The sequence below is a fragment of the Ptiloglossa arizonensis genome, chromosome 2 (genome assembly GCF_051014685.1).
Source record: "Ptiloglossa arizonensis isolate GNS036 chromosome 2, iyPtiAriz1_principal, whole genome shotgun sequence".
NCBI lineage: Eukaryota > Metazoa > Arthropoda > Insecta > Hymenoptera > Colletidae > Ptiloglossa > Ptiloglossa arizonensis.
The window spans coordinates 30,084,546-30,112,309 of NC_135049.1; the positions used below are offsets into that span (position 1 = coordinate 30,084,546).

The 27,764-nt window shown below is 46.0% G+C and overlaps 1 protein-coding gene across 1 annotated transcript in view; it reads left to right on the forward strand.

Moving 5' to 3' along the window:
- The window catches only part of LOC143143261 (uncharacterized), a 413,719-nt gene that overhangs the window by 378,115 nt on the left and 7,840 nt on the right, over positions 1 to 27,764 (forward strand). The window contains exons 21-23 of the mRNA XM_076304324.1: positions 17,736 to 17,889; positions 21,191 to 21,254; positions 22,495 to 22,521. Of these exons, the coding sequence (XP_076160439.1) occupies positions 17,736 to 17,889; positions 21,191 to 21,254; positions 22,495 to 22,521 (245 nt within the window). The remainder of the gene's footprint in view (positions 1 to 17,735; positions 17,890 to 21,190; positions 21,255 to 22,494; positions 22,522 to 27,764) is intronic.

Below are 27,764 nucleotides of genomic sequence, written 5' to 3' on the forward strand. Positions count from 1 at the left end.
CGACGGACCAACAAGGGAACTTTCACTTGGGACAACGTGCTCAGTGTTTCTTTAGATCCAAGGGGGGGAGCGGACGAAAAGGAACAAAACGACGAGAAATAGTCAAAGCGAACCGTTCGTAGACACATCGTGTAACCACCGACGTGACCAGACCGAATGCAGAACCAGAAAAAAAGAAAAAAAAAAGAAAAGAAAAGAAAAGAAAAACAGTGTTTCTCACGTTGTTCGTTTCTGTGTATTTGTACTATACACGCACACGTACCAGACACCGCGTGTATACGTCACAGTCGGGCCCGAAGTATATTATATACTGTATACGCGCGAGGACGTTGTTGCTTCGTGTATATCAGCACTTGGGAACGTGTTTTTCAATTAATGATCGTTCAGTAGGTAGTGTTTTTTTGGAGAGATTGTGAAACAGTAGAAGCTCACGTTTTATACTAATCTCTGCATCTACCTTTTTGCGTAATACTTACTCACATTGCTCGGAGTACAGTACCTTTTTTTGAATGGCTTTCGTACCGAACCATATGATATATTTACATATACATATATATAAATATATATATATATATATTATTATTACTGTTATTTCTGGAACGAATCGTTTCTTAGTGCATGGATTATGATCGATAAACAACAGCTGTCACAGAAGCCGAGACCGTTTGGAAGTGGCGACTATTTGAGTCTATCTGTGTAGCGAGATTATTGTACTCACTGTATATCCAAGCGGGAATGCATTTTGTTATTGCTTCAGGTACACGTCGGTTGCACACGGAACCGACGATCCCCTGTTCATTCCACCCCCACCACCGCCCACCCCCAGCCCCCTGAAGAACCCGAACGAACGTCATCTTTCGTCGATGTTTCGAGCGATCTCGTCGCGAGACAATTCGCGCGAAAGGTTCTACGCGTGTGTAGTTTTCATCGTGAACGTTTCCACGGTGCTTTGTTCATTTACCCGGTTCGATAATCATTTCACGGAATTATAGTTCTCTGCATTCTCGTCGGTCCGAGTTCGACTTCGCTTGAACTTCTCTCCGGATCCCAAATACCCTGAAACTCGTATCTCGCTTCGTGTCGATTCCCCTTTCTCGAATCCGACAAGTTACTTCTTAGCGACTTTTACGCGAAACTCGACGAGGACAACGTTCGAATTGCTACCGGGCCAAAGACAAATTCAATTATACCGAGCTTTAGTTTGTCGGCTCGATACTCGGTCATCGAGCAATAAAATTGGGAAAGTTTTCTTTCCGTTACAAGTCTTTCGATATGGTAAAATATTTTTCCAGAAGTAGCTTTATATATTTTCGCAAGGTTTTCAATCTTGCGTCGTAACACTGGTATCGATTTTATCGTGAACGAGGGCTGTTTATTTATTTTTTTTTTCTCTTCTTTTCTTATCAATCTTCGATTTTCGTAAACGGAGAAACAATCGCGCAGAACCTTCCGCGTGGAATCGACGCTCACCGTTCCTCTCGAGCCACCCTGTATATCTCGCGTTGAAGCTCGATCGAAGAGGGTTGGTCCACCGTTCAGAAGGATACCGGACCAACCCCCTCCGGTTCGGGCGACCAAAATTGGTGTCCGACGATTACCATCAGCCCCCGAGAACGTTGACGTTACTCGCGTAATTGCCACGAGAAGTACGTAATCTACACACACCCAATCACTGTTGCTTTACTCGTTGGGTCATGCGACTGTGGTTCTAGTGCATTTGACTTTCCAGCCCGGGGCTGTATTCACGTCTGTCGATGTATGCTCTGTTTTAGCTCTACTTCTCTCTCAACCACCCCCGCTCCACGTCCGGCCTGTCCCGCCACCGTCCACTCCCCGACACCCGCGCCATTTTCATCCCCCTTCCGTGAATCGATTTGGTCGTTGTCGCGAATCACGGCGCGATGTTTTTCCGTCCGCTCGTGAGAACGCTCCTCGTCGTCCAACCAAGACACTCGGGACTCTACAATCGACGGATATCGTACAGATGAGAAATTAGTAACGTTGAAATTTTCGTGGGTTCTCGAGAAGAAGAATTCGTTTGGAATTTAATTTTGTCGGCCGGGGGTAGAACGCAAAAAGGAGAATTGAAATTTCGAGGGATCTCGAGGAGAAGCAATTCGGTAGAATTTTATTGCCTCGTCGAGAATCTAGAAAAATTCGAACCGGTGAAAATTCTACGGTGAGAATCTAGGGTGAAATAATTCTGTCGCGAAGAGAAAAAAAGATGTAGGTTAACGGAATTCTAGCTTACGGAAATACTAACTCGAGATAATCCCCGCGCGGAGAAACCCTTTCGAAGGGTAACACTTCGCTGTAAACTTTGATCGAGTTCTTGGGGGGTGAAAATTTTACGTTCGAGACGGTTCTCCGACGAATATTGATTCTTCGAAGGTAAAGATCACGAACATTGGGAAAATTTTGAAACGGTTGCAACTCCCCGGGTTTCGAAAGCGCAACTTCCATCACCGTGGATCTCGCCGTATCCGTTCTTCAATATCTTTTCAAATATCCCCGGGTGTCCGTCAACATCGCTGAATCTCTTTTACAAGAACTCGGAAGATCAACATCCGAAGGTCTAATGCCTCCCAGCACCGATAGTTCTAAACTTTCCACCCCTTCCAACGGGGCAATCGCGAGTTTCATTAAAACCGGGATACCGAACTTTCCAGTCACAGTTTCGTCGTCGTCGATGTTCGCAGTTTCTCTTTTTAATAACTTTCCAGACCCTTTTTCGAGGCTCGATTAACGCGTACGTTCTTTCGTAGTTCCCTCGACGCGCGCAGAATTATTTTTCCTCGTCGAAAATTCGAGCAAACGCACGATTCTTACTTCGTCCCCCTCGAAGAGCCTCGATTACTCGAAATTTCAACCTTTCTCTCTCCCGTAATCCGTGAATTCTCCAGACTCGAGCTCAATTCGACTCAACGTCGCTTTCGCTAACCCCGAGTCGCAGTTTCTCTTTTTACTAACTTTCCAGACCCTTTTCCGAGGCTCGATCGACGCGTACGTTCTTTCGTAGTTCCCTCGACGCGCGCAGAATGATTTTTACAAACCCTTGTCGAAAAATCGAGCAAACGCACGAAATTTCAACCCTCCTCTCTCCCGTAACCCGTAAATTCTCCCGTTAAACGATCGAGCTCTTACTCGAGCTCTTATTCGAGCTCAATTCGACTCAACGACGCTTATGCGATCACGCGAGTCGCAATTACGCGAAAAACGAACGAGGAAGCTGCTTCTGGAAAGGACGAACGCGATCCCATTTTCCTCTGTCTGCCATCACCGATCACCACCCCCTTTCTCTCGCGATCTGAATAATTCTCCGAGCGAGAACAACGAACTCACGGTTTCGTTTCACGCGGACCAACCCCCTTGGTCGTGACATAATCCGACACGGTATCGTTCGAGGGACTTACGAAACGTGTAACAACGAGAACGAGCCGGTGTTTCTATCGTTGGATCGCGACGAGGGGATTCGAGTCGGTGATCGATCGAGCCGTAAAAAATTTAATAATCGAAGAGTTGTGAGAGAAATGTTAACGGAGAGAGGGTCCGACCTGTCCCCCTTCAATTTCAACGCTCTTTTGCAGGGAGACAGAAGAGCGAATTCCCTTTAGAATATGCGAAACATCATGTGCAGACGCTCGGTAGTTGCATAGATACGAATAATTAAAGTTACGCGAAACGTAACTTGCGCTATCTATCGTAAATATCGATGCGTAATTTTCCAAATAAATTAGAGCACATCTATCTCTAATTTCTCCCGTGAATTTTTCACTCCGGTATCGTAAATACCAAAGTTCGATTTTACATCGAAGATAGTTCCGGTCTTAAATTTCGACCGTTCGTGTCTCGAACATTATCGAGCATCTGCACGAAATAGTTCCATAAATCCCATCGGGGACCGATACTCCACCGCCCTACATAATCGCGTTAAAATCGCAGAAGGGGGGACAGATCGTGCGAAACGTTGCGAGCGTAAACAAGAAAATACCTCGCTCGGTTCGTAACACCGCGATTCACGTTTTCCACGACTAAGGGGGTGTTAGTTAAAGTAATATCGAACGGCAGGCGACGCGAGAACGATATTGTGCCTCAAAGAAAGATTCTTGATCGCGTTTCGAACGCCAGTGATCTGGTATCGCGAAGGGGAGGAGCGGTAGGAGGAAGAGGAGGAGGAGGAGGAGGAGGGCCAACTTTAAAAGGAGGTTTCCTCTCCGGGTGTTAGTCGCGGTATAGAAATCTCTTACGCGGTTCGCTGACAATTCTGCAAAGAACCGTCTGGGAAAGGGTACGTGGGCGAGGAAGGGAAAGAAAAATTGTTTCCCAATGCGTTCGGAGGCTTTCGCAGGAAATTGGTTTCGAGCCACTCCGTGGAATAAATTCGCGATGTTCCGCCCGTTGTATCGACTTACTTTCGAGTGAGAAGAAAGAACTCGTCCTCTCACCTCGAGCGGCGAGAACTCGCGAAAATGGGAGGGGTGTGTTGGCGATAACGAGGCGAACGAACGAAGACGAAACGCGAAAAAAAGTGTCGCGGTTGCGCGCACCGCTGTTCCATAAATCGTCGGACGCTCGGTAAACGCTGAACAAATTGAAATCGCGTGAATTACGAAAGGAGAGCCGATACTCGATAATTGCTCGCGTTACGTAAATTTCGTTTATCTTTCCGCGAAAGGAATTATCTCCATCGATACGAGGTTCCAGTCGCGCACCGATCGAGATCAATATTCAACGTAATCGCTCTCAGAACCGACGAGTACGCTTCTCCTTTGAAAATAAAGAACTCGTATTTTTCGATACGTCTTATTTATTTTCTCTCCGCGAGTTCGACCATCTTGGACACCGTTGTCTAGAAGATCGCGCGAAATCTTGTTGCATATTTATCCGGGATCTATACACGCGGGAAAATTCCCCGGTAAAATAAGCAAAGCAGGGTAATAAGATTTCCGGGGAACTCTATCTGCATCTTAATCCAAAGTTCCGTCCCGTACCGGACGAGCGTTGAGCGGTGATTTATGGACGGCGCGGGTGTGCATAGAAGCGTCGTAGATTAAAAAGATTTTAAAGCGTACGCCGCGAGAACTCCATCGACGACGCAGAGGACAACGCGAGAAGAGAATAATCGAACGTGGAAGAACCAACGACGGAGATTCACGTGTACACCGGTCCTTTCCTCGAGTGGAGCGATCCATCGTGCCGCGGTTACCGCGGGACCGTTTCCCCGGCGATACGGGAACGTCTCGCGGGATGATTAAAAAGGAGAAAAGAAAGGGAAAACGAGACACGATTCTCGAGAGTGCCGAGAGAACCGAATGGGGTTCGCGACCGAATTGCGTTTCTCGCGCGATGAACGACGGAAAATATCGGCGCAGGAAACCGAGAGAAAACGATACGCGCGGGCCCGAGGAGCCGAGTCGTCGCGGAACGAAGAAAAGAATAACCGAAGGTTGGAAGGGTGCGACCGTCTCGCGGTGGAGGCTGACGTGGAAGAGAAGAGGATGGTTGAAAAGAAACTACGGTGACGAGAAAGATGTATGTATATATATATATATAGAGAGAGAGAGCGTTATATATATATATATATATATATATATATATATATATATAACCATACATATACATATAGACAGAGACGAGGAGGAAGCAGACGCTGGTCCAGAGGGGGTGGATGCTGGCAGCGGCGTTTATTGATCGCTCGCAGCAACCCTGCCAGCAACCCCTTCCGCTCCCTTTGGCGGCCACCCCGTCGTCGATGGAGTCTCTCTCACCCTCCGAGGGTTTCCAGCAGCCCCCGCGCGAATGCCTCGCGACGCTCCAGAATAGAATTCAATCGTATTAATTACTCGCAGCGTCGCGGACCGACGATGACACTCGGTGCACCGGTGCACCGATGCACCACCGACCACCATTGATACCGCGACGTCTCCTCTGCACACCTTTTCATCGATTCAAGGTTACGAGAGCGTCTACGAGTCCACGCTCGACGATGGGACGCCTTCGACGTGGGAGTTTTAACGTTTCGACCCCTTTCAAGAACGATGATTACGATACGGAGCTCGAAGGGTTCGGTACTCTCGATAATCGAACGCGCTGCTTCGATGAGCTCGGTCGACGATTTCGAATCTCGTAGAGTAAAGAATCGAATAGTGGGTTGTACAGGCGGTTTGGAAACGAACGAATGAATTTTTGATATCGTACTTCGAGAGTGATTTTTTCGGATTCGTCGTTGGGACGAAACGGAGACTGTGGTCTTGCGAATATTTTACAGGGAGTGGAGAGGGGTGGATAGATATTTCCAGGTTGCAATGTAACTCTCTGCGTCTCGAACAACGCGACCTCTCGTTCTTAATCCTTGGACCGAGTGGAATACGATATCCAAAGTTTGGTCATTGATTTCCAAAGCGACGTGTACAATTCGTCGCTCTCGGACGGCGATTTAAAAAACGGGGAAGTCGGAGAATTAATCAGAAAAGCGTATTCGTGCATCGATCTCTCGAGGTTTGCAATTTAAAACGCGGGGAAATCGGAAAATTGCGAATGTAAATTGTGGCTCGTGCATCGATCCGGGGGATTATCATTTAAAACGTCGGGGGAAGTCGGAGAATTAGTTGGAAGACTGTGTGTCGTACATCGATCGGAGGGTTTGCAATTTAAAACACGGGGAAATTGGAAAATTGCCGATACAAACCGTACTTCGATCAATTATCGTACAATTGAGAACGCGGAGGGTTAAAAAAAAGAATTAGTCGATGAATTAGAAAACGTACTCGTGCATCGATCTCTGAACTATGCAATTTGAAAAGTCGGGAAATTGCCGGGACGGGGATGTAAACCGTATTCACCGGCCGCGAGAGTGTCTCGATAATTTCACCAGAAGAGGGAAAACGTGTCGTTGAATAATTAATCGCGGAACGAACCGGTAAGTTTCGCAGGATGCGCTCGGTACGTGTACAATCGATTCAATGGGACGCAGGGGCTTGTCTATTATTCAAAGATCGACGACCACACGGCCGGTTCGCGGGTTACCGTTTTCAAAGCTGATTTCACTTTCGGGCGAATTTTCCTTGTAATTCGTTCACGGTCACAAAGGGAACATCGTGTTCCAGGAATACCGGGAATTCGATGCCCGTTACCCTCGCTAATCACGACACTCGGGACCCAAATGAATCTAATAACAAATTGAACGCTTATTTGCATAATTAATTACGACTCAATTCGGTACTGGTTAATTATTCGGTGTAATCGGGGATGACCGTCGACGCACGCCGACCTGGAACAGGAAATTTCATCGATTTCCGTCCGCTCGTTGGACGAACTGTAAAAGTATACGTTCGCGTTTATCGAATACCGAAACATTGAGATATTTCCGTTGGAATTGGAGAAGAACGCGCTGCATTTATCGAGTATTTTTATTGAACGAATTGAAGGAAAACACGCTCCTTGCGTCTAGCGAACAAGGTACGATTAAATAATATTTGTCGGATGAAGAAGAGTACACGAAATATTTTTGTCAGACGAAGAAGAATACACGAAATATTTTGATCGGACGAAGAAGAACACGTGATATATTTTGGTCAGACGAAGAAGAATACACGAAATAATATTGGTCAGACGAAGAAGAATACACGAAATATTTTGGTCAGACGAAGAAGAGTACATGAAATAATATTGAACAGACAAAGAAGAATATATGAAATAATATTGGTCAGACGAAGAAGAATACATGAAATATTTTGGTCAGACGAAGAAGAATACATAAAATATTTTGATCAGACGAAAAAGAATACACGAAATATTTTGATCAGACGAAGAAGAATACCCTGCGTGTATCGAACAGCGAGTAAAGAATTTTTTAATAATACAAAAGTCCACGAACCAATCGAAGCAAATTTCACAGGATGCATTCAGACACTCGAGGACTGATAATTTACCGGAGAATGATTTATAATTCAACCGGGAGGTTCACGGATTCGTGAGCGTCAGGGTCGGTGACTCGACTATTGGATTCGTTGAGAGCACCAAGGTGCTCGCGCGTGTCTCCTCTCGTGTAAAACCAGTCTGAATTCACCGATCCTCCCCATCGAAGCAGCCATTCGGTCGTATTAATTACTCATAACAATACACCCTACTTCTGGTTGGCTCTCGAGCCGGTGGCTGCAGGGAAGTCCACTCGATGAGCTCGTTCGCTGTCCCTTCTGAATTTATGGCAAAGACCATTGAAAAGGGGTGGGGGGTAGGGGGGACGAGAATCGAGGATCTCTTATCGAAGACTCGTGCCGTATGAAATATCTACGGTCTCTTTGTAAGAGGATATATTGAAAACTCGCAGGTGGATTCAACGGGTGGAACGCTTGTTAATAATTTTTCAAAAAAGTACCGTTTAATTGCGGCTGGATTCAACGGGTGAATGATTTTTCGAGAAAAAAGAAAGTACCATTTAATTGCAGGATAAAAATCGAACGACTAATTATCTTCGATCGGTCGCTCCGCAAATATCGTCGTGGACGCGGAACAGAGTCGCGTGGCGTTGAAAATAAATAAAAAAATAAAAAAAAACAATAGTACGGGCGACCCCTTTCGCGAGGGAGAAGCGACGATTTTATCGCGAACGCGTCACACTGATTGACGACAAATCGATAAATAAATACAGTTGCGTAATTAGCAGTTGGGTCGTGTTCGTCGGGGAAACACGCTGGGGCGCGCATTGTTACACGAATAAATAAACGTCGGAAAGACCGAGTCAATTAATAAATGCACCGGCCTCGTTCGTCGTGCAACGACTGTTACACGACGGCTGGACGTATTTATTTGTAATTAACAATGGGAGAAATCGAGGAACCCGGTACCGCCCTTAGAAATGAACCGTGTAGTTATTGTTAGTTTCACGTTTTACAAAAAGTGAACGAATGTAATTGTATCGAGATGTTCGATTTTTTATCGATACTATTTGGCGTATTGTTCGCGAATTGAAATTGGAAACTTTATCGATGAAATTGAGACGTAAAATGTGGTTTTGTTGACAAATTATAGGTTCTTGGAGTACATTGTGTACTTTATCGTTTTTTAATCATGTTGCAATCTCTAGGGGCGGTACTAGCGGCGGCGGCAACGAAATCGTCGAAGATTCTTTTTCGAAAGGTCGTAGAGATATTTTCTACGTTCGTTGGGGACCGTGAATCGATCCGAAATTTGAGAAATCAACGTCACGGGGTAGGATTTCGATTAATTCGGGTCGTCGAGGTATCGAAGTCGAGCAGATTACGTAAATAGAACCGTTGAACGCGTAATAGAAGCTTCTCGCAGGAAAGGAGGAATCGATCGACGGTCTCGCGTCAGAAATTAAACAATCGTCCCAGTTGCGATTTCCGTTGGACGCTCTTGATCGTCGTGTTACGGGAACAAACGGGTCCTGAAATAGAAACTTCGAACCGAATTCTGGGAAGAGTTCTCCGCTACTATTTTCATCGATATTTTTCTTATTTCCGCTCGACGAATGCACCAGGTATTTCGGAGCGTTACCAATTTTCAACGATGTACGATATTCTCGCTGGTAGCTTACAATATTTGTATCGACGATATTATTATCCGTCGAGAGACGTACGCAACGTTTAGAAAATGTACGTCGTATTTAAATTTTTCAAAACTCCGGTAAAAACGTCAGTGGTATTTTCGTAAACGAATATTCTTCGTTCGCGAGAAATATTTCTGAAACACTGTAATTGTTCACGGCGAAGAATTACAATTTGTTTCCTTCCCCATCGGGTGTGTCGTGCGTCGTGCCGAAAATTGATGAACTTTTTCGAAAACACCGACGTGCAGTTCGTTGAAAATTAATTGGGAAAAGGGGGACGAAAGGTGACGAAAAACGCGACAACGACCACCGATGAAATTAGCAATTGAACGTGGGCAAACGAATTTAATAAATCCGTATCGGGATATTATTTTCTAACGAACCGGAAGGACGGATGTGGGTCGCGAACGGCTCCGATCTCCGCGCTTTGCATGAAATTTGAATACGCGATTCCGTGGCGGGTGTTAATCCGTTTCGATATTCGGTTACGATGTTTCTCCTGTTACCTGCTACAAAGCAATTCAGGTGTACGAACCCGTGGTGTCGTATTCCTTCCACAAGATCGGAATATCGCGTCGCTTTTCGGGACAATATTCGGTACAGTGTTACAAATACGTTCCACGTAACGATTTCACAGTCTCTTCCTCGAAGGAGGCCCCCGAAGACCGATTGTAACTTTAAACCACGTTCCTTGAACGAGGACTTCCCTCGAGGACGGGACGGAGACGATAATCGATGATAAAATTGATCACGAAACGAACAGATAAAATTCCGGTAAAAGATTCCAACGAGTTGCAAAACCGCGTGAGAAGAAGAGAACGAAGACGAAATAGAAACCGAGACACAGATCACGATTAATCTCTCAGATCGAAAGCCAGCACCTGGCCGAAGAAAAACAAAGAAAAAAGAGCTCGCTAACTGACACCCAAAAATGCCAAAAATCAAAAAAAAAAATTGAAAAAGAACGAATCGTAGTTTCGATACAATTCGACTCGTGAAATTTTTATCCGTGACCGGTGATGCCGCGATACCGACGATTAACCATTTTGTAGGTTCTGTTAAGAGTTTCCTCCGGGAATTGCAGGCCCGTGACACGGATAAAAAATTCACGCGTCACGAAAGCAGATTCCTGTGCGACAAACTGCCATTTTCAAGCCCCTAATCAGTACCGTGGATCGAGCACCCTGAACAACTTCCAATTTTCACGTGACTTAACGATCGAGTCGAGAAACGAGATTCGAGACTACCGATTGTTTGGATATTCGACTCGTTCGAATTCGAGCGCGAAAGAATTTTTCATACATCGCGTACGATCGGGTTCCGGTACCGTTGTAGTCCACGGTGTCGTTGACTTCGAATCGGCTTTTCAATATCTGTCACTTTCACGTTTTTTTTCGAGCAATTACACTGGAAAATCGGAAGCTGAAGGATCGTCGACGCAATCGGGCGCGATCGAATGAAAAAAGGTCCACGATGCTCTAAGGGGCTTTCGGACGCGACGTGAACGATTATCGTCCTGGCCGTCGGCCGATGTAACGAACTAACAGTTTCTGACAAAAACAGGATACAGGTTGCCGGCCATGCCGTGGAGCTGGCTGGGAGCGGCGGCGCCATCGGCAGCTGCAGCTGCAGCGGTCGCCGCAGCCGCGGTGACCCCATCGCCTGCAGCTGCACCGCTCGTCCTTGCACCCAGGGCGGCGGCGAGACGAAGGTACAGAGACTTCTAATAATCCAGCCGGAAGTTGACGCGAGATTTAACGCAACATCCAGCACGACATCCTCCTCCATCGGCCCTCTTTAGTTTCACCCTTGCGCACGTTCATCTTTTCGTGTATCGAGAGGCGAGCTTTCCACAGCGGCGACCAATTCGATCGATTCAAGGTCATCCCCCCCGTTTTTACGCCGTAAGAGTACGGGGGAAATGAACGGTACAGTGGACACTTCCCTAGTAAGATTTTAAATGCCTCGAGACATCTAGAATCGAAAATAGAAGGTTCGTGATCTTTGCAATTGGAAATTTTTTTAATTTTGTAAAGACCAGATCGACAGTGGACATTTTCATAATAGGATTTTAATTACTTCGAGATATCTAGAATCGAAAATAGAAAGTTCGAGACCTTTGCAATTGGTAATTTTTTAAAATTTTGTAAAGACAAGGTCGACCCAAGGTCGACTACTTGTCACTCCCCACTTTTCTGCTGTAGGAGTGGGGGGGAAATGAACGGTACAGTAGACATTTCCATAGTAGGATTTTAATTATCTCGAAACATCTAGAATCGAAAATAGAAAATTCGAGACCTTTGCAATTGAAAATTTTAAAAATTTTGTAAAGACCAAATCGACCCAAGGTCGACTACTTGTCACTCCCGAATTTTACATCGTAGAAATAGGAAAAAAAGTAAGCACGCGTACTAAATAGTAGAATTTTATTTGTCTCGAGGCATCTACAATTAAACACAGAAAGCACGCGGAAGTACCACGGTGACCTTGAACGGCCGATTTGTTCCGCGGCGACAGTAGAAAGCTCCGATCCGGTTGACAAGTGTGTCCACCCCGAGTCCAAGTTTCTCTCGAATGTTAACTGTTCTCTCGATACTCGTACATTCGACCTGTCCATCGCGAGTAAGAGATTGCCTCGGGGATCCAAACGGATCCCATTTCCTCGTAGATCGTGCGTTCCCTTTTCAAAGATTCTCTCTCCGTACGGTCACGGCTTAGTCGTTGCCGACTTAATTAGCCATCATCGTTTAATGGCCGCGTAATCGGTCGGGCAGCGTGACACATCGGCCCCTCAGCGCCGATTAGAACGAATTAATTACAAGGATCCCCCATTTTAATTACGTCGTAACTGGTTACCGAAGACCCAACTCGATTCTCGGTTAATTGAACGATCTCTTGTTACCGCGAACGACGTCTCCATTTTCTTCCTCTATTTCGCGGAAGAATTCGACTTACTCTTGGTCCGAACCGATCTCGAGAACCGCGAAAGTATCGATCCCGGCTCGATAATTGAAAGGCAATCTCTTAACGAACTACTCCAAGCTCCTCGTTTTTTCCCCCCCGCTTCCATTTTCTTTTTACTTTCGATACACGAATCGCCTCTTCGCTTCGTTGTCCCTCGAAACAATAATCCCATTGACGAGGTATGTTTTTCATTTTTTTTTCCGCCGACGTCGCGCACCCAACGATACAGCCTTCGAACGGATCTTCGATTTCGATCGGGGAAACAAAGATACTCCCGCGCGACCGGATGCTAACACACCGGAAACGCCTGCGGCCGGTTGTCGCATTGTCGTCGAATCTATTCTTTCTTCTGTTGTTGTTGATTTTTTTTTTACGTCTTTTTTCGTTTTGTATGTTCTCCCGTGCCGTTCACACTATTGGCCCCGCTCACCGGGGCACGTACTATCGATGTTCCCTTCACGTAATTAGCGAACACCCGACACACCATTTAGGACCTGCGTTCGCGCGACGACTATCGATCTGTGGTCGAAAACGGTGGTGGTCTTCCTCCTCGAACGCGTCTCGGTGGTCTTAAACGAAAAACTCTAGTATTTTCTGCTCGGAGATTTTCACCGTAGAGAAATTGCGTACACGGCGAGTCGAGAAGAATCGCTACATAAAATATCTCGTTATCCGGAAGTTTGATAAAGGTACTCTAGCGAACCTTTCAATTTTTCATGTCGTACATTTTCGGAGATATCAAGCTGTCTTTTTTCAACGACTCTGTATTTTTTTAACAATTTTCGAACCGAGTTTAAAAAAATAGTGTCGTTTGAAAAATACAAAATCATCGCGATGTCTCCGAGTACGTAAAACATAAAGAATTGAAATGCACTCGTACGAGGGGTATCTCTAAACGTAGCAAGTTCTTATCGACTCACCGTGTACATCGTTCGATCGATCGCTCATTTCCTCGAATTTCCCTCGAGGACCGGGGCGATGGCCGATTAATTAACGATCGTTAATCGGGGTCGTGCACGCCATCGTAGACCACGAGGGTGAGTCTAGAATTTTCAAATTGAATTTCTTCCGGCTTAACAAGATGGCGGGCGAACGCGCCTACTCGGTGAAGAAAGTTCGAGGAAGTTGGACCACAGACCGAATTGTCGCGCATGGCATTGCTGTTTACCATTTCGCACCAATCTCCAGTTTTTTTTGAATGCGCCTGCTGTAAATGCATCACGCTCTTAGTCTTGTTCTTCGTGCACACAGTTTGATCAGCTCTGGCCGCGAGCTCGGCCCTGGGCCGACCTTTAACATCCGTTCGATCCCGCGCCTAACATCACGTGCGACACTTGCACGGTAGTTGATTGTTTTTATACCTCCCGTTGATGTTGTTGTTGTTGTTGTTGTTTGTTGTTGTTACTGTTGCTCGTTGTATCCAGTTTGCCAGACCTAACCAGCAGCGCCAGTTTCTCTTCGCACTAATCGCCGACAGCCGTCGATTTCTCGAAGAGATTCGGAACGAGGACGAGAAACCTCGACGCTTGCGACGACTCGATGGTCTTTATCTTTGAAAAAAACAAAAAAATGAAATCGAAGTAACGGTGGATCGAGTATTAAACGGTAGATTAAAAGAAATTACATTTATCGGTTAATCCCTCGGTGACGTGGACTCGAATTTAATTTAATTTCAAAAAGTTAGTCTCTATTATTTTAGTAGTATAGAAGCTTATTTGTAGAATTTTATCGTAGACTTTAAATACCAGGGTTGCAATCTTTCGAGACTCGAGTATTTGAGAAGTTTTTGAGCAAAAGTTTGTCTGAAAATTTTCCTTCCAAATATGTCATTTAACGTAATAATTATAATACGTAATTATAATTCATATGTAATTTTACGAAATCTTTTTCAGTATCTCAAAAATATAGTCAATTTTAAATACTTCACCGTAGACGTAGCAAGACCGAGTGCTTCTTCGCTGAAACAATTATCGCTTTAAAAATCTCTCATCTCGTTTAACCGTGCGTTAGCTGCAAAAATATCCGTTTTATCGATTCGTTAAAATTGTCCAAAAATACGTAAAACAATCGAGTCCGTAGTCACCATCCAGAGTGATAACCATCGTCCGAAAGAACCTGAAAATGGTGAAGAATCTGAAATCGGTAACCTAATTCGTGTCCACGCGTTTGAAAGTTTAAAAACGTTTGTTCAAAGGAACAAGGTGTGCCACCAAAGTAAAAAAAAGAAAGTACAATAATAGACGACGAGTTACGCAAGCACCGAATCTCATCGAGACTCGCGCGCGAAACGCAAAGTAGAACGAGCGAGCGAGCGTTAGATCGCTCAGGCGAACGAGGAGACGGCGCGAATAAAAGGTAGGCAGAAACCATCAGTTTTTATTGCTCCGGATCGGAGGATCGATCGATCGATCGAAACCGGATGCTCCTGTGCTTGGAGGGAGCCTTCGACGGTTTCGAGCCATCGTCGACGAGGTTATCCTAATTGTTGCTCCAACAGTCGCTGAAACGACATCGAAACTCTGCTCCGTTCCTTTCCACGAGTAACGATCCGGTTCGATTTTCGAGAGAGCGCCTCGATTCTATCGATAAGCGTTTATCGAACCCTTGTTTCTCGTTTTACGAAGCTTTCGTCCCCGCGAGGATCGTTTCTCGCTCGAGTTGACCTCTCGCGACTACCGTTCGCGGCTTACGAATCGCTGAAACGAAAGTGGCGGTGTACTCGTGCTTCGTTCACGGTTCCTCGAGTGCTCGCGACACGAATGATAACGGAAGACGGCATACACTAGGAGAACACGTATCCGGAATGCCGAGGGGAAGAGATTAAGCTACGTCCAGCAACATTTGCATCGTTTTTATCCGAACCGCAAACAACTTCCGCACAGACCTTCGTATTTACGGTATACAACCGTGCGCGTTCCCTCTGGCGAAACTTCGAGTTCGCCTCGATTATCGAGAATTCTTCGGTTCGCGATCGAATAAAAAGATAAGGGCTCCTCGAGGGTGAATCGTGCGGAATAAAAAGTTTCGCCAAGATTTGAAGAATTCGCGACACATCGACCGTGTATTTTCCGAGTAAATTTCTCTCCTGATTTTGAATTTATTTTCGCGTTGTTTTCTCGAACGCTACTGCAAAAAGTAGGAGATCTCAAATCGAAAAATGGAAAAGTGAAATCGAAAAAGAAGATTCGAGAACGAAAGACTCGAGCTCGAATCATCGATGTTATCGTTTTCTATCGCGAGTACGCGAATTTTTACAGCTTTCGCGCGGAATGTTTTTATCAACTCCCCTCGTCAACGCCGAGGAGAAAATCTAGAGAAAATTGAGTAAAATTCCACGCGTTCGAGCGGTCCTCGATCTTTCGAAGCATCCTCGCGAGCGTCGAAGACTTGCGAGTAAAAGACTTCCAGTCAAGTTTTTTTTCAAAGTTTCTTTTTCAACGATGGTACAAAACTCGTAACATTGCACAGAAGGAATTACAATTGAAAAAATAGAAAAAACGCGTGTATCGAAAAGAAAATTATTGAAGGTAGAGTCCAGAACCTTTGAAATACCACGTCGTTGCTTCGATCCTTGTGAAACGCGAATTTTGATCGTTTCTGCGCGACAAATGTTTTTTTTTTTTTCGAAAAGAAAGAAAGAAAAGGGGCAAAAATTCCCCGAGGCTTTTTCATCGCTTCCGGAGCTCCTTCCCGATGTATAATATTTGTCGATTCACCCGTGGACCCACGTCGTTCACTTTTTGCATCCGCGTCACTGGTTGACCCACATTCCACGACTTTGCTACTCGATTGCACGTACGTTGCACCGAGCGTCATCTGCTCGCCAGTTTCCATCTGGACGATAGTTTGGTCCTTTGTCTGAGGTAGTACAGATAGAGCAGGCCCGCGTAGATCAACGAACACGGTAACAGAACGCCGAATAGGAAACAGAAGATCACTCTGCAGGCTGGGTTCCTCCAGAAACGTTTGAGCCGGTCCAGGTAGCTCGGTTTTCCGTTGTCGCGCGTCACCTGATCGGTATCCTCCTCGACGTGGAACCTGACCGTCGCGGCGCGAGACCTCTTCGAGGGTTCGCTCCTCATGATCGACTTGAGAGGTTGCGTCGCGACGGAGGAAGACTCCTTTAACGAGGCCGAGGAACCCTTGGCGTTTGAACGCGAGTTCTCGACGCCCTTCTCGAAACCCACTCGATGATCCCAGGTGGATGACATCGGGCAGGAACCCCCAGACGTGGTTGGATCGGAAGTATCCACGGACGGTTCGTCATTTCGTTTGTATCTCGTCCACTTTCGAGTGACGTTCCTCTTCTTGAAACGCTTCGATCGTTTCTTCTCTATCGACGCCATACTCCCTCCAACGTCGACCGTCCTCGATCTTCTCGTTCGAACGCAAAATTTGCAATCGATGCTTCAGAGTTGGGGACAGAGTATCGTCCAGATCTGAAGACGAGGACGAGAACGTGAGTTCAATTCGAGGTTCAAAATGGAATTATCTGTTCGTACGCTGCTGGTAAATTGACGGAAAGAATAGAGATACCCTCGGTCCCAAGAAACTGATTGTAGGTCTGCCTATTCGAACGTAAACGTGGACTCGAATTACCCGCTTTCTTGTTATTGGTCGAGTCGGTCTTGTTCACCGACCCAAGCTCGTGGCTTAACCGTGCCGTTGTGCGAGTAACTCCTCTGACCTCTGTATCGTCCCAACATACCTGCGGTGAACAGTTTCGATCGGACTGTCCAGGTGTAAGGAACGAGCGAGGGATCTCTGTTCCCCCTCCAGCTCCGAGTAGTGTTTCGTTTCGTACCTTTACTTGGAACTCCCAAGGTGTACGAGCACACGAATCGTCATCTCGTGGTGATCGTCCATCGATCGTGAGTCTCCATTGGCGAGAGGTACAGGGTACCGTAAGTAGGTCGAAAACTAGCGATACGTTCCCCGGTGGTTCCCTTGGAAACAATGCACGAGCGTTCCAACAATATTCTTTCGTTCGTTTCGGCTCCCTGAAACTCGGTCCCGGCGTCAGGTCTCGCTTCGTCTCGTCGTCGATACGTTTTACTTGTTCACTAACGGAAAAATAAAGGAATGCGAGAAGAATGCCGCGACCAGGAGCAGCGAAACGGCAATGGCCGGGGACTCACCTTGCACCGGAACTATAAAGGTAGGCCTGCATCGGCATGTGCGTATGTGTGTGTTGTTGCAGCCGCGGCGCTGAGAGGAGTCGCCATCCAACGTGGAAGAGTGAGCGCCGCGAGGGCTGCCTTCCCTACAAGCGCAGCCGCGTTGGCCCTCGCCAGGAACCCGGGGCCGCTCGCAGCTGCAGCCGCGGCCACGGCCCTGCATCCCTTCGCACCTGCGTAAGTAGAACGCGGGACGTCTTTCGGGACGTCTCGTTGCCAGTCTTGAAGAATGGATTTTGTTACGCCGCGCCCCCGGGGGTAGCTCGATCGCTCGATGCTGGGAACGAACACTCTTCGTGGAAATTTTCGTGTCCTCGGAGCGGAGAAGATCGTTTAGTAGTGTTCGATTGTACGGTGCCACGGTTGTAGAGTATCACAGTTGTAGGGAATAACAGTTATAGAAGACCATAATTATAGGGTATCACAGTTGTAGGGTATAACAGTTGTAGAGTACAACAGTTATAGGGTGCAACAGTTGTAGAGTATAACGGTTATAGAATACCACAGTTATAGGATGCAACAGTTGTAGAGTATAACGGTTATAAAGTACCACAGTTATAGTGTACCACAATTGTAGGGTATAACAGTTATAGAGTACCACAGCTGTAGGGTATAACAATTATAGTACCACAGTTGTAGGTTATAACAGTTATAGAGTACCACAGTTATAGGGTACTACAATTGTAGGGTATCACAGTTATAAGGTACCCAAGTTTAATGATATCACAGTTGTGGAACACCACAGTTATAGAGTACCACGATTGTTGGGTTATCACAGTTATAGGATACTACACTTATATCAGAATGCAAAGTATTTTTTTCCTATCAGAGTAGATAAAATTCGTACGTACAGAAGTGAACGTAGTCGAGATATTTGACAGCCAGATCGCTAACCTCAACTTCGTCTATCGATCGTAGTTAACAGCGTTTCTCCGCCGAAAGAAATTTACACTCTGCTCCCCGTTTACCGCGAATCGGTCCAATTTTAATTTCGGTCGAGGCGCGGTTAAAAATTCGGTCAATTTGTCGCCGAGTCCCGGGTATCATCGAGTGTCATCGAAACCCAGCCCGCGTCGAGTTACCCGCCGCGATCAGCTGCACGTGTCACGCTCGTTAAACCCGCCTGTCGAAATCACTGCACCCAACGCATGCACCGATCTAACCTTTGTGCCACGCGAACGAGCACGATTTTTCTTTTCCAAAGAGAATCCAGTAATTGCTAGAACGCCCCGCTTTTGCATCGACGTTTAACAGGCTTTCTTCCGATAGCGACAACCGTACCCTTCTCGCGAACTCGATGATCGTCTGGAGGGGCTCGATCCGCGAAAAAAATTCTCAACTTTGTACAAGTTTGCGACAAGCCGAGAGACTTTCGATATTAGCGACAACTTTCCGATTGTTACGAGAGTGAAGTACCGCGAGCTTCCTCGATCGTTCGCGAAGTGTGACGCGATTTCGTTAAATTCTTTTATATAAATCTCTTCGGATACGAACAAAATTCATCGAACCAGATTCCCTCTTCAAATTGAAAAATTGTCTCAGTTTCCGCGTCCGTACGAGCGTTATTCTGCGCCGAAGTCGCGGGATTTACGACCTCGTGAATTCGACCGAAAACGCATTTGGACGTCCATAAATAACTCGTCATTAATTAAACAATTCCAACGGACGCGGAAAAGGTAAAAGGGACCGAGGATGGGAAGGGGGGACGTGGGGAGGGGACATTTCCGAATCCACGATATTTCACGCTCGGTCGATGCGCCGGTATCGTTTCGTCGTCGCTCAACCGAGAAGGCTTTATTACTTACGAACGAAAGTAACGTTCTCTGGAAGGCACACGTGATTCACTGGTCGCGGTCCGTTGACACGTGACGCGCCCGAATCGTTCGTTTCCCATTCGGAAGTTCCTACGCGGATCGGGGGCTCACCAATCATCGCGACGCGTTTTTAGACGAAGGGCCGGACGCGCGGCAGTGATTTATGAATTTTCGTTGACTTTACTGGAAACGCTGGATAACGCGAGCAAAGTTAACGAGGAGCGACGATGATGGACGAGGAAATTTTCATTTTCGCGCACGTGACACCGACGGTGGGCCCCGGGTGTTCTTGACCGATTCGGAGGAAAAGGAATCGGAAATTTGGAAATATTTCCCTTTTCCTTAGACACTAATTTTCCTTTGTTCGACGGAGAAAAATTTTATTTTCGCGCCCGTGACAACAATGGTGGCCCCCGGGTGTTCTTGACCGATTCGGAGGAAAAGGAATCGGAAAATTGGAAATATTTCCCTTTTCCTCGGGCACTAATTTCCTTTATTCGACGAAGAAAAATTTCTATCCGAGAGAATGTTAAAAGTTTCGCGACGTTTCGAAAATCAAAATTGTACCCTCACGAGGAGAAAATCAAGGGACGAAAAAAAATTTATTGTTCAACGGAATGTTTGAATTTTCGCGAAACGTCGGTTGAGAATCACTGTGCCTCCGAATAGTAAATCGAGACTTCGTTGAACGGTTACGGTAAATGCGTCCCGTACGAAAGACGTTATCGAGGCTCGAATCGCGTTTTCAGGCTCGCGGTTCGAGCACAGTTCTTTCGCTCGCGATTGGCTAAATGGAATATTCGTCGAGTCGCGAGAACAATGTTCCTCCCCCCTCTCAATGAAATGGAAAAGTTAAACCGGGTCCTTCGAAGCTGTATTGTTGGCCGTCTGGACTGAAATCGAGTTTCAGGCGTCGACGTCGGGCAAACGGAAGGCAGCCTACGACGAAGATCGAATTCCGTTGCGAATATGGAGCCGGTGAGGTTAGGTACCGCGCTCGTGGCCGTTCCCTTTGTTGGAATTCTCGATTCGATCTTTGTTCGGCTTCCGGTGAACGGGAAAAGAAAAACGAACGACACCGTGTCGACGATCGAGCTTCCGAAGAGAACCAAAATAAGTTCCATCTCTGTATCTAAAATCCAAGAGTTACGTCTCTGTAAATAAAAAAATATAGGAAGCTCGATCCAAATCTCGCGGGCATTCAAATCTCCGAGGTCCTCTTCGTTCTTTGAATAATCAAACGGTGTGTCTCTCGAGCGAAAATTTTCAAATTTCTTAAAATCATCTCGATCTCGTTTTTTCCTACGTATTTTAACTCGGTATTCGATAACAGATTTTATATTTATGGAAATAAAAATCTACAAAAGAGGGTACGCGTTTAACGAGCTGCGTTACCAATTCTGTTCTACTGTTCTACGTTCGAACGAGCGTAAAAGTAATATTTAATTGTAAATTGTAAGAGATACCGGTACGATCGATGAAACGATTCCACTCGACCCAGGGAATATACAAGATTTAACGGAATAAAAATGTACCGCGGCGTTCCATCGAAGATTTAAATGCCCGCTCGAGAGAGACACGCGAGTTGTAAAGGAGCTCGCGGGTGGTATACGAAGAGTACGGAAGACTCGATGTGATTTACGATTGTGATTTTTATTTTCCAGTGTTTATTACGACCCGTTCCTAGCAGCGCACGCAGCGACGCAGGATCCCAACTACAGGCTGCAGGTAAGACGACGTTTTCCATGACTTTCCATCGGAAATTGTCCACCCGTGCTCTGTTTCCGGTCCCGTCGACGAACGAGTTTTTAATTAAATCGAGCAACGCCTCGAACCTGATTGAAACGTCAACACGGTTAATCGATCGCCTTTCAGTCGCTACCGTTGGATTATCGAGAATTAATCGGTAAACGAACAACGCTCAATCGTCGCTATGTGTATATCGATTCCACCCGCGATCTCGTCGACGAAAATTCAGCGTGATCGGTCACACGAAAAATCGATATCCATTATCGTGCCTCTCGAATCGATCGCGTTGATAGCAAACGGGATAGATTGCGAAAATGGATCGAAAGATCGTGATAATTTTTCAGAATCGAGACACTCCGAATGGAACGAAATTGAATTTCTTGCGGTTGAAAAATTTCTTTAAAGCGAACTTTTCCATTTGACAAAGTGGAGAGCTTCTAAAAAGAAACGAAACGAACTTTTTCGCGGTTGAAAAAATTCTTTCGAGCGAACTTTTCGATTTTTCGAAGTCGAGAGCTTCCGAAGAGAAACGAAATTTGCACTTTGAATTTATCGCGACAGTTAGAACTGAATGACTTCGTGCTCGCGGTTTGAGAAATTTTTTAAAGATCGTTACTCAAAGTCGAAAGATTCTTAAAGGAACGAAATTAACTTTCGTGGTCTCGATAATCGATTATCGTACGGTTCGAACGTGTCGCGTTGGTCAGATCGCGCGGCAAGTGACTTCTCCTCGGAGTGAAAATAATTCTCTGGAAAAGACAATTTTCCAAAGTCTAAAGATCGTTTGAAATGCAATTACCTTCCGTCTGTCGTCGTTCGCGGCGAGTACGCTGGCAAACCGAGTTAACGAGGGAATAAAAGGGCCCACGTTTCCGGGCAACAATGGCAGTCCGAGAAACGGTCCTCGACCGAAACCGTCCCGCGAATACTCGTACAAAAATTTCATTGTTAGCCGTGAAAAGCCCGGAGATCGATCCACGATTTCCACGTCCGCGGAAACGGAGCACGGTGGTGGTACTCGAAACAAAAAAAAAATATATATATATATATATATATATATATATATATATATATATATATATATACACATATATATAAAAGGCACGAAAAGAAACAGAAAGAAAAAAAAAAGATAAAAGTACAAGTGGAAAATAGAACAGAGAGAAATGAAGGCACAGAAATATTGACTAAAATCTGCAACCGCTCCGGACCCGTTTAGCTGGAATGGCCTCAAGCAACAGCTGACGTTAGTTGACACGTTTTGCCAGGCTTGCACACACGCGATACGCAGTGAAACCGATAACAATTACGCCGTACCTATTCTCGTTCTTCGTATTCTTTCATCTGTCGTCCACTACTCACACGTACACACATCTAGAGACACACAACCCTCGACTCGCTCCCTGTTCTTCGCTCGTTCATTTTTTTTTTCACCCCTCCTCGAACCACCTCTCTGGACCCCACGCGCACATTTTCCCACCGAGACGTGTCTGCGCGCGAAAAGAAACGAAGAAAGAGAGAATTAACGCACGCTGTGTGTGTAAGAGAGAGAGGGAGAGAGAGAAAGAGAAATAGCGGACACGAAAAAACGAAGAAAAAACGCGAACACGGGAAACGGGTAACGACAACGCTATCATTTTCCGCCCGAGCGGAATGAAAATTAATTTCGAACGCATCGTATTCGAGCCGCGGTTTTCCCGTGTTCCGGCGTCGAAAACGAGCATCGCGACGCCATTACGAAAAAATCTTGCTCGCCCCGTTCCTCTACCCCGGAAATGAAATACGCGAGAAATTCGACGCTGGGGTAGGGGAAAATTTTGGCCTCTTCGTTTGCATTTTCGTGGAAATTCCCCGCGGAGAGACACACACGCGATATGCAAATGAGCGCGTTGCATCTCTCTCTCTTTCTCTCACTCACTCACTCTCTCTTTATCTCTCTCTCTCTCTCTCTCTCGTTCGTTTTACGAAGCACGATATCTGTCTCGAATTTCTCGCTACACACGCTCTCGACACGTTCAAGCCTTTCAATTAAAATTCTTTCCGAATGATAAAGGGTGAGGAAAAATTTCATCGTACCCCCGCTACCGTTCCCGGAATATTGCTCCGATATAATTAGAAAATAATCGATCGCTCCAACCGAACGGATGTTTCCCTCAACTCCCGCGCAATTAGTCAAACTCTCGTTCGGAGCGATTCTCGCGTATAAAATTATGAAAGAGGGAGAGACACGGATGCTGGGAATTGGTTTGAACGTGCGAACACTGTACGCGAGTCGAGATCGATTACTACAGAATCCTACCGTCGGCTCGCATTACCCCGACGAGGAACGTTTTCTAATATAATTAATACAATTACGGAGAAAAGTGTACGCGAATCGTACGGATCTTTCCTGCGGAGATTCGCCATAGAGGAGCGAGAAAAATAAATTGAGTCAAATTAAACGACTCTCTATTGATTCTTGATACAACGATCAAATTAACGGGAACAATATTAATACAATCTCTGTCGATGCAATATTTTTTCTCAAAAACAGTTTCTCCTACTTGGAATTTCCTTACGAGAATAGAGCACTCTCGTACTCTTGAAACGCGTTTCACGTTCTCCGTTATATTTCCAGCTGGAAAACTCGTAAAAATCGGAGTTTTAGAAAACGTTCCCCGTGCGTCCTCTCCTTCCCTCCCCACCCCTCCAAAAAAAACATTGTGCACTCCGCGTCACGAGATCTCGCAGCATGTCGTTGCATTTTGTCGCCTGATATCTCGCGCTCCTTCATCTTTCTCCGCCTCTTTTTCATACTTCGTCACCCGATTTCGCGTCGAACGCCATCGACGTCGAGACTCACGCACGCGAAATCGATTTTTGCCCTCGTGGAAAATAAAACGAGATACGACGCGCGCGGCAACGACGACGACGACGACCACCACGCCGATAAGACGCGAAAAATAAATAAAAAAAAAAACATCGACACTCGGCACCCTCTGGCCGAATTTCTTTTCAGGTTTTGCCGTTTGTGTTTCAGGCTAAAGCGCCCGCTCTGGAGGTAGGAATTTTAACGGTCCGCCCGTGAACTTTCTTCACCCGTTGTTTGTCTGTTTTTTTCAAAAAAACCCTCTTTCTCTCTCTCTCTTATTTCTTTATCTGTCTATCTTCTTTTTCTTCTCCCCTGTCTTCGTTCTCCTTGAATTTTTCGTTTGGACGCCCGGTCAGGAGTGCTCACCGATCGTCGAAAAAAAAAAAAAACACCCTTCGATCCGTGTTTCACTACCGTGCCCCGAACATTTTATTCATTTTTTACGTTTCTTTCCTTTCTGTCAGTAAACAGTTGTTATCCACTTACGGTATTCCGATGATCGTTCATTATTCTGTGCACCGATTTCAGTCACGTATATCGTTGTTGCCAGTCTCCCCTTCCCCCTCGCTTCTATAATTCTGTTCTGCGCTTCCTCGAGTGTGTTTTTTTTATTTTTTTTTTTCCATTTATTTCGTTACATTTTCTTTTTTACTTGGAACAGTTGCAATTGCATGTAGTTTGTAGCATTTGATTTTCTCTCTAGCATTGTTGTAGAGTGTTTCCTTTCTCTTGGATATAGATATCGCTTCCGTAGAGAAAAACGTCGTAGTACGATTCTACACCATTCGGTGTAGATGTTCACTCTCGTGACTCTGCTCGAGAGAAAATGCCGGACAATTGACCGTCCGTACCTCAGGAATTCGAAATTGTTCCATAAAGATTCGAGAAACGTGCCACCCATTCGAGAGAGAAAATATCCGGCTTCGTGAACAGTTTCGAAGAAGTAAATCGCTCGCGATTCGTCGAACGGTACCCCTCCCCCCATACAGTTCCCTCCTCGCGTCGCGAAGACGTCGATTCGCTCGTGGACCTCGAAAATATCTCGTGGATCGTAAAAAGAAGCGCGTGATCGCGCGAAAAGGGACCCCCTGACCCCACCATGTCTCGAAAACAGACCAAGGGGGTCCCGAAAGTTTCTTCGTTCTCCCCCTGTTTCTCTAGCAAGGTTCCGAGCTTCTTCGAAGCGAAAGGTTGAAATTGGTGAGCACTCCACAGGACCCGGCGAGTATTGTTAGAAAGAGTTCTTTAGCTAGTTTAGAGTTGCTCCAGAGTTCGTCCCCCCTTCCCTCACACAGATTTAACACCCGACCCCCCCTTGGAATTAGTTCCATCAACGACTCGATCGAAAATCTCTAACCCAGCTTTCACTTAGTTCTCGCGCGGACAAAGTAGTGATTCCGGGTCTCTGTGTCCCGGATGGCTTCGACGAATGAATTTTACGGTGAACTCGATAACTCGAAGCGACAACTCGAGGGACAGGGGATAGTTCTGAAAAGGATCGAAGGTAGGAACGTTTTGTAAAGCGTGCAGGAAAATTTAAATACGATTCGACTCTTGACGAGAAAGTGATTTCAAAATTGGGTGAAAAAGTGTATCAATTTTTCGGAAGATAAATTTACAACTTGTGTAATGTTTCTCGACACCCGTTCGATCGGTTGTCTTTCGGCTACAATACGGGAATTCTATTTCGAGCACAAGATTAACGAAGATTCTACACATTAATATTTATGGACGTTTCGCAATATTTTACGAATGTTGTTGCCTCGGAGCATCGAGTTCCCCGCGATTCTCCATCGTAGAAAACTTTCCACTCTAGTTGCGTTTTCACGCGCCATGTATATATATATTACGTAGACCCGAACGGTCGGCGAATTCACAAATTGTTTACGACCTCGCGGGCAGTTTCATCCCCCGCCCAAGTAGAACCGTTTCGTAAAAGTTGTTGCGTGTGCGTAGGAGGCATGTCTCTTTTTCGTAGGAGCCATTAGAGAAGGTTTAAAGCGGACGTAGAATACGAGGTGTTTCGAGCGACTGGCGCCGAAAAGTCGTAGCTTTTCAACGATGGAGGAAAAAAAAGATTTCAAAATGGGCGAAATTAAACGATCCTGGACGATTTCTGAACATTTCTTTTTTATCTCCTACGCGTTAAAAGTTACAGCTAGAAGCTTAATTGCGCGAAACACCTTGGACAGTAAGTAACAGATGCCCCAAACGTACGAAATCATCCTCGCGATCGAAACGTGGGGGTAAGGAGAAAATGGGACAAAATGACGGCAATTTCTAGAACATTGTTTCACCTTCTACGCGTTAAGAGCTATATCTAGGGCCCCAGTTGCTCAAAACGCCCAGTTCGTTACGTAACAAATGTCCCGAACGTACAAAAACTTCCTCGCGATCAAAACACGAGAATAAGGAGGCAATAGGACAAAATGGTGAAAATTTCTAGAACTTTCTTTCACCTTCTACGCGTTAAGAGCTACATCTAGAACCCCAGTTGCTCAAAACGCTCTTCGTTACGTAGCAAATGCCCCGAATGTACAAAAACGCAAAGATGAAAAGGGAATGGGACACAATGGCGGCAATTTCTAGAACTTTCCTTCACCATCTACACGTTAAGAGCTACATCTAGAACCCCAGTTGCTCAAAACGCTCAGTTCGGTACGTAACAAATGCCCCGAACGTACGGAATCTTCCTCGCGATCGAAACGCGGTGGTAACGAGCGAACGGGGCACAATGGCGACAATTTCTAAACGGGGGGCGGGGGGCTGGTCGCACGTGCGTCGAATCGCGGCTAATTTCCGCGCGCTCGCGCCACGAACGTCGGTTCCCTTCCGCTTCGAACGAACGCGTCCCGCTCGACCGCGGAACCGGACCCACCGTCGGGGATCTTCCTGCTACCCGGTAGGATTTACGAGCTTCCACGGGGCGGTCGACCATCTCCGTTCTAACCGCCCCCGGACCATCCGGAACCTTCATAAATCAACGTCGCGTCATTTCGCGCATCCGACAGCTTCATTCCGCTCCCGGTATTCCGTGAGGCTCGCGTCTTCGATGTAACTCGTTAACGATCTCACCCGCCGCACGCTCGCGACGTGCTCACTTTCGGCACAATTTTCGCCTCGAAGCTAGCACTTTGTATCCGCGACACGTTTCCTTGTTTCCTCGTCTTCGAAAGCGACGAGTCTCTCTCGAGCCATTGGATGGGTAGTTAGCGGCGGTTATATCGGCCGTGTGATTCCATTCGAATCGGCAATAAACGATACAGGTGTTTCTTTTCTTATTGTGCGTTATTCTTGTTTCGTACAATTATTCACGCATCTTGGAACGGTTGATATAATGTATAATGCTGTGGGGAAACATTCCACGATCGTTGAGGAGTGCAACGTTACACTTGGTCAGGGAAGCGAGCGATTCTAACTTTTATCAAACAATTCCCAAGCTATCGTTCTTAACATCGATGCTACCTCTCGATTCCACGCACTATAGAACAAAAATCTCGCGTATCTCCAGAGCAGTATTATCTTCTTCTTCGTCGTTCTCCACACGCGAGTACCCTTCGATCGAAACTTATCCATTGCCTGTGTCTATCGATTTACCAGGGTAATCTCGTCCGCCCAAAGATTTATACGGTTGCAAA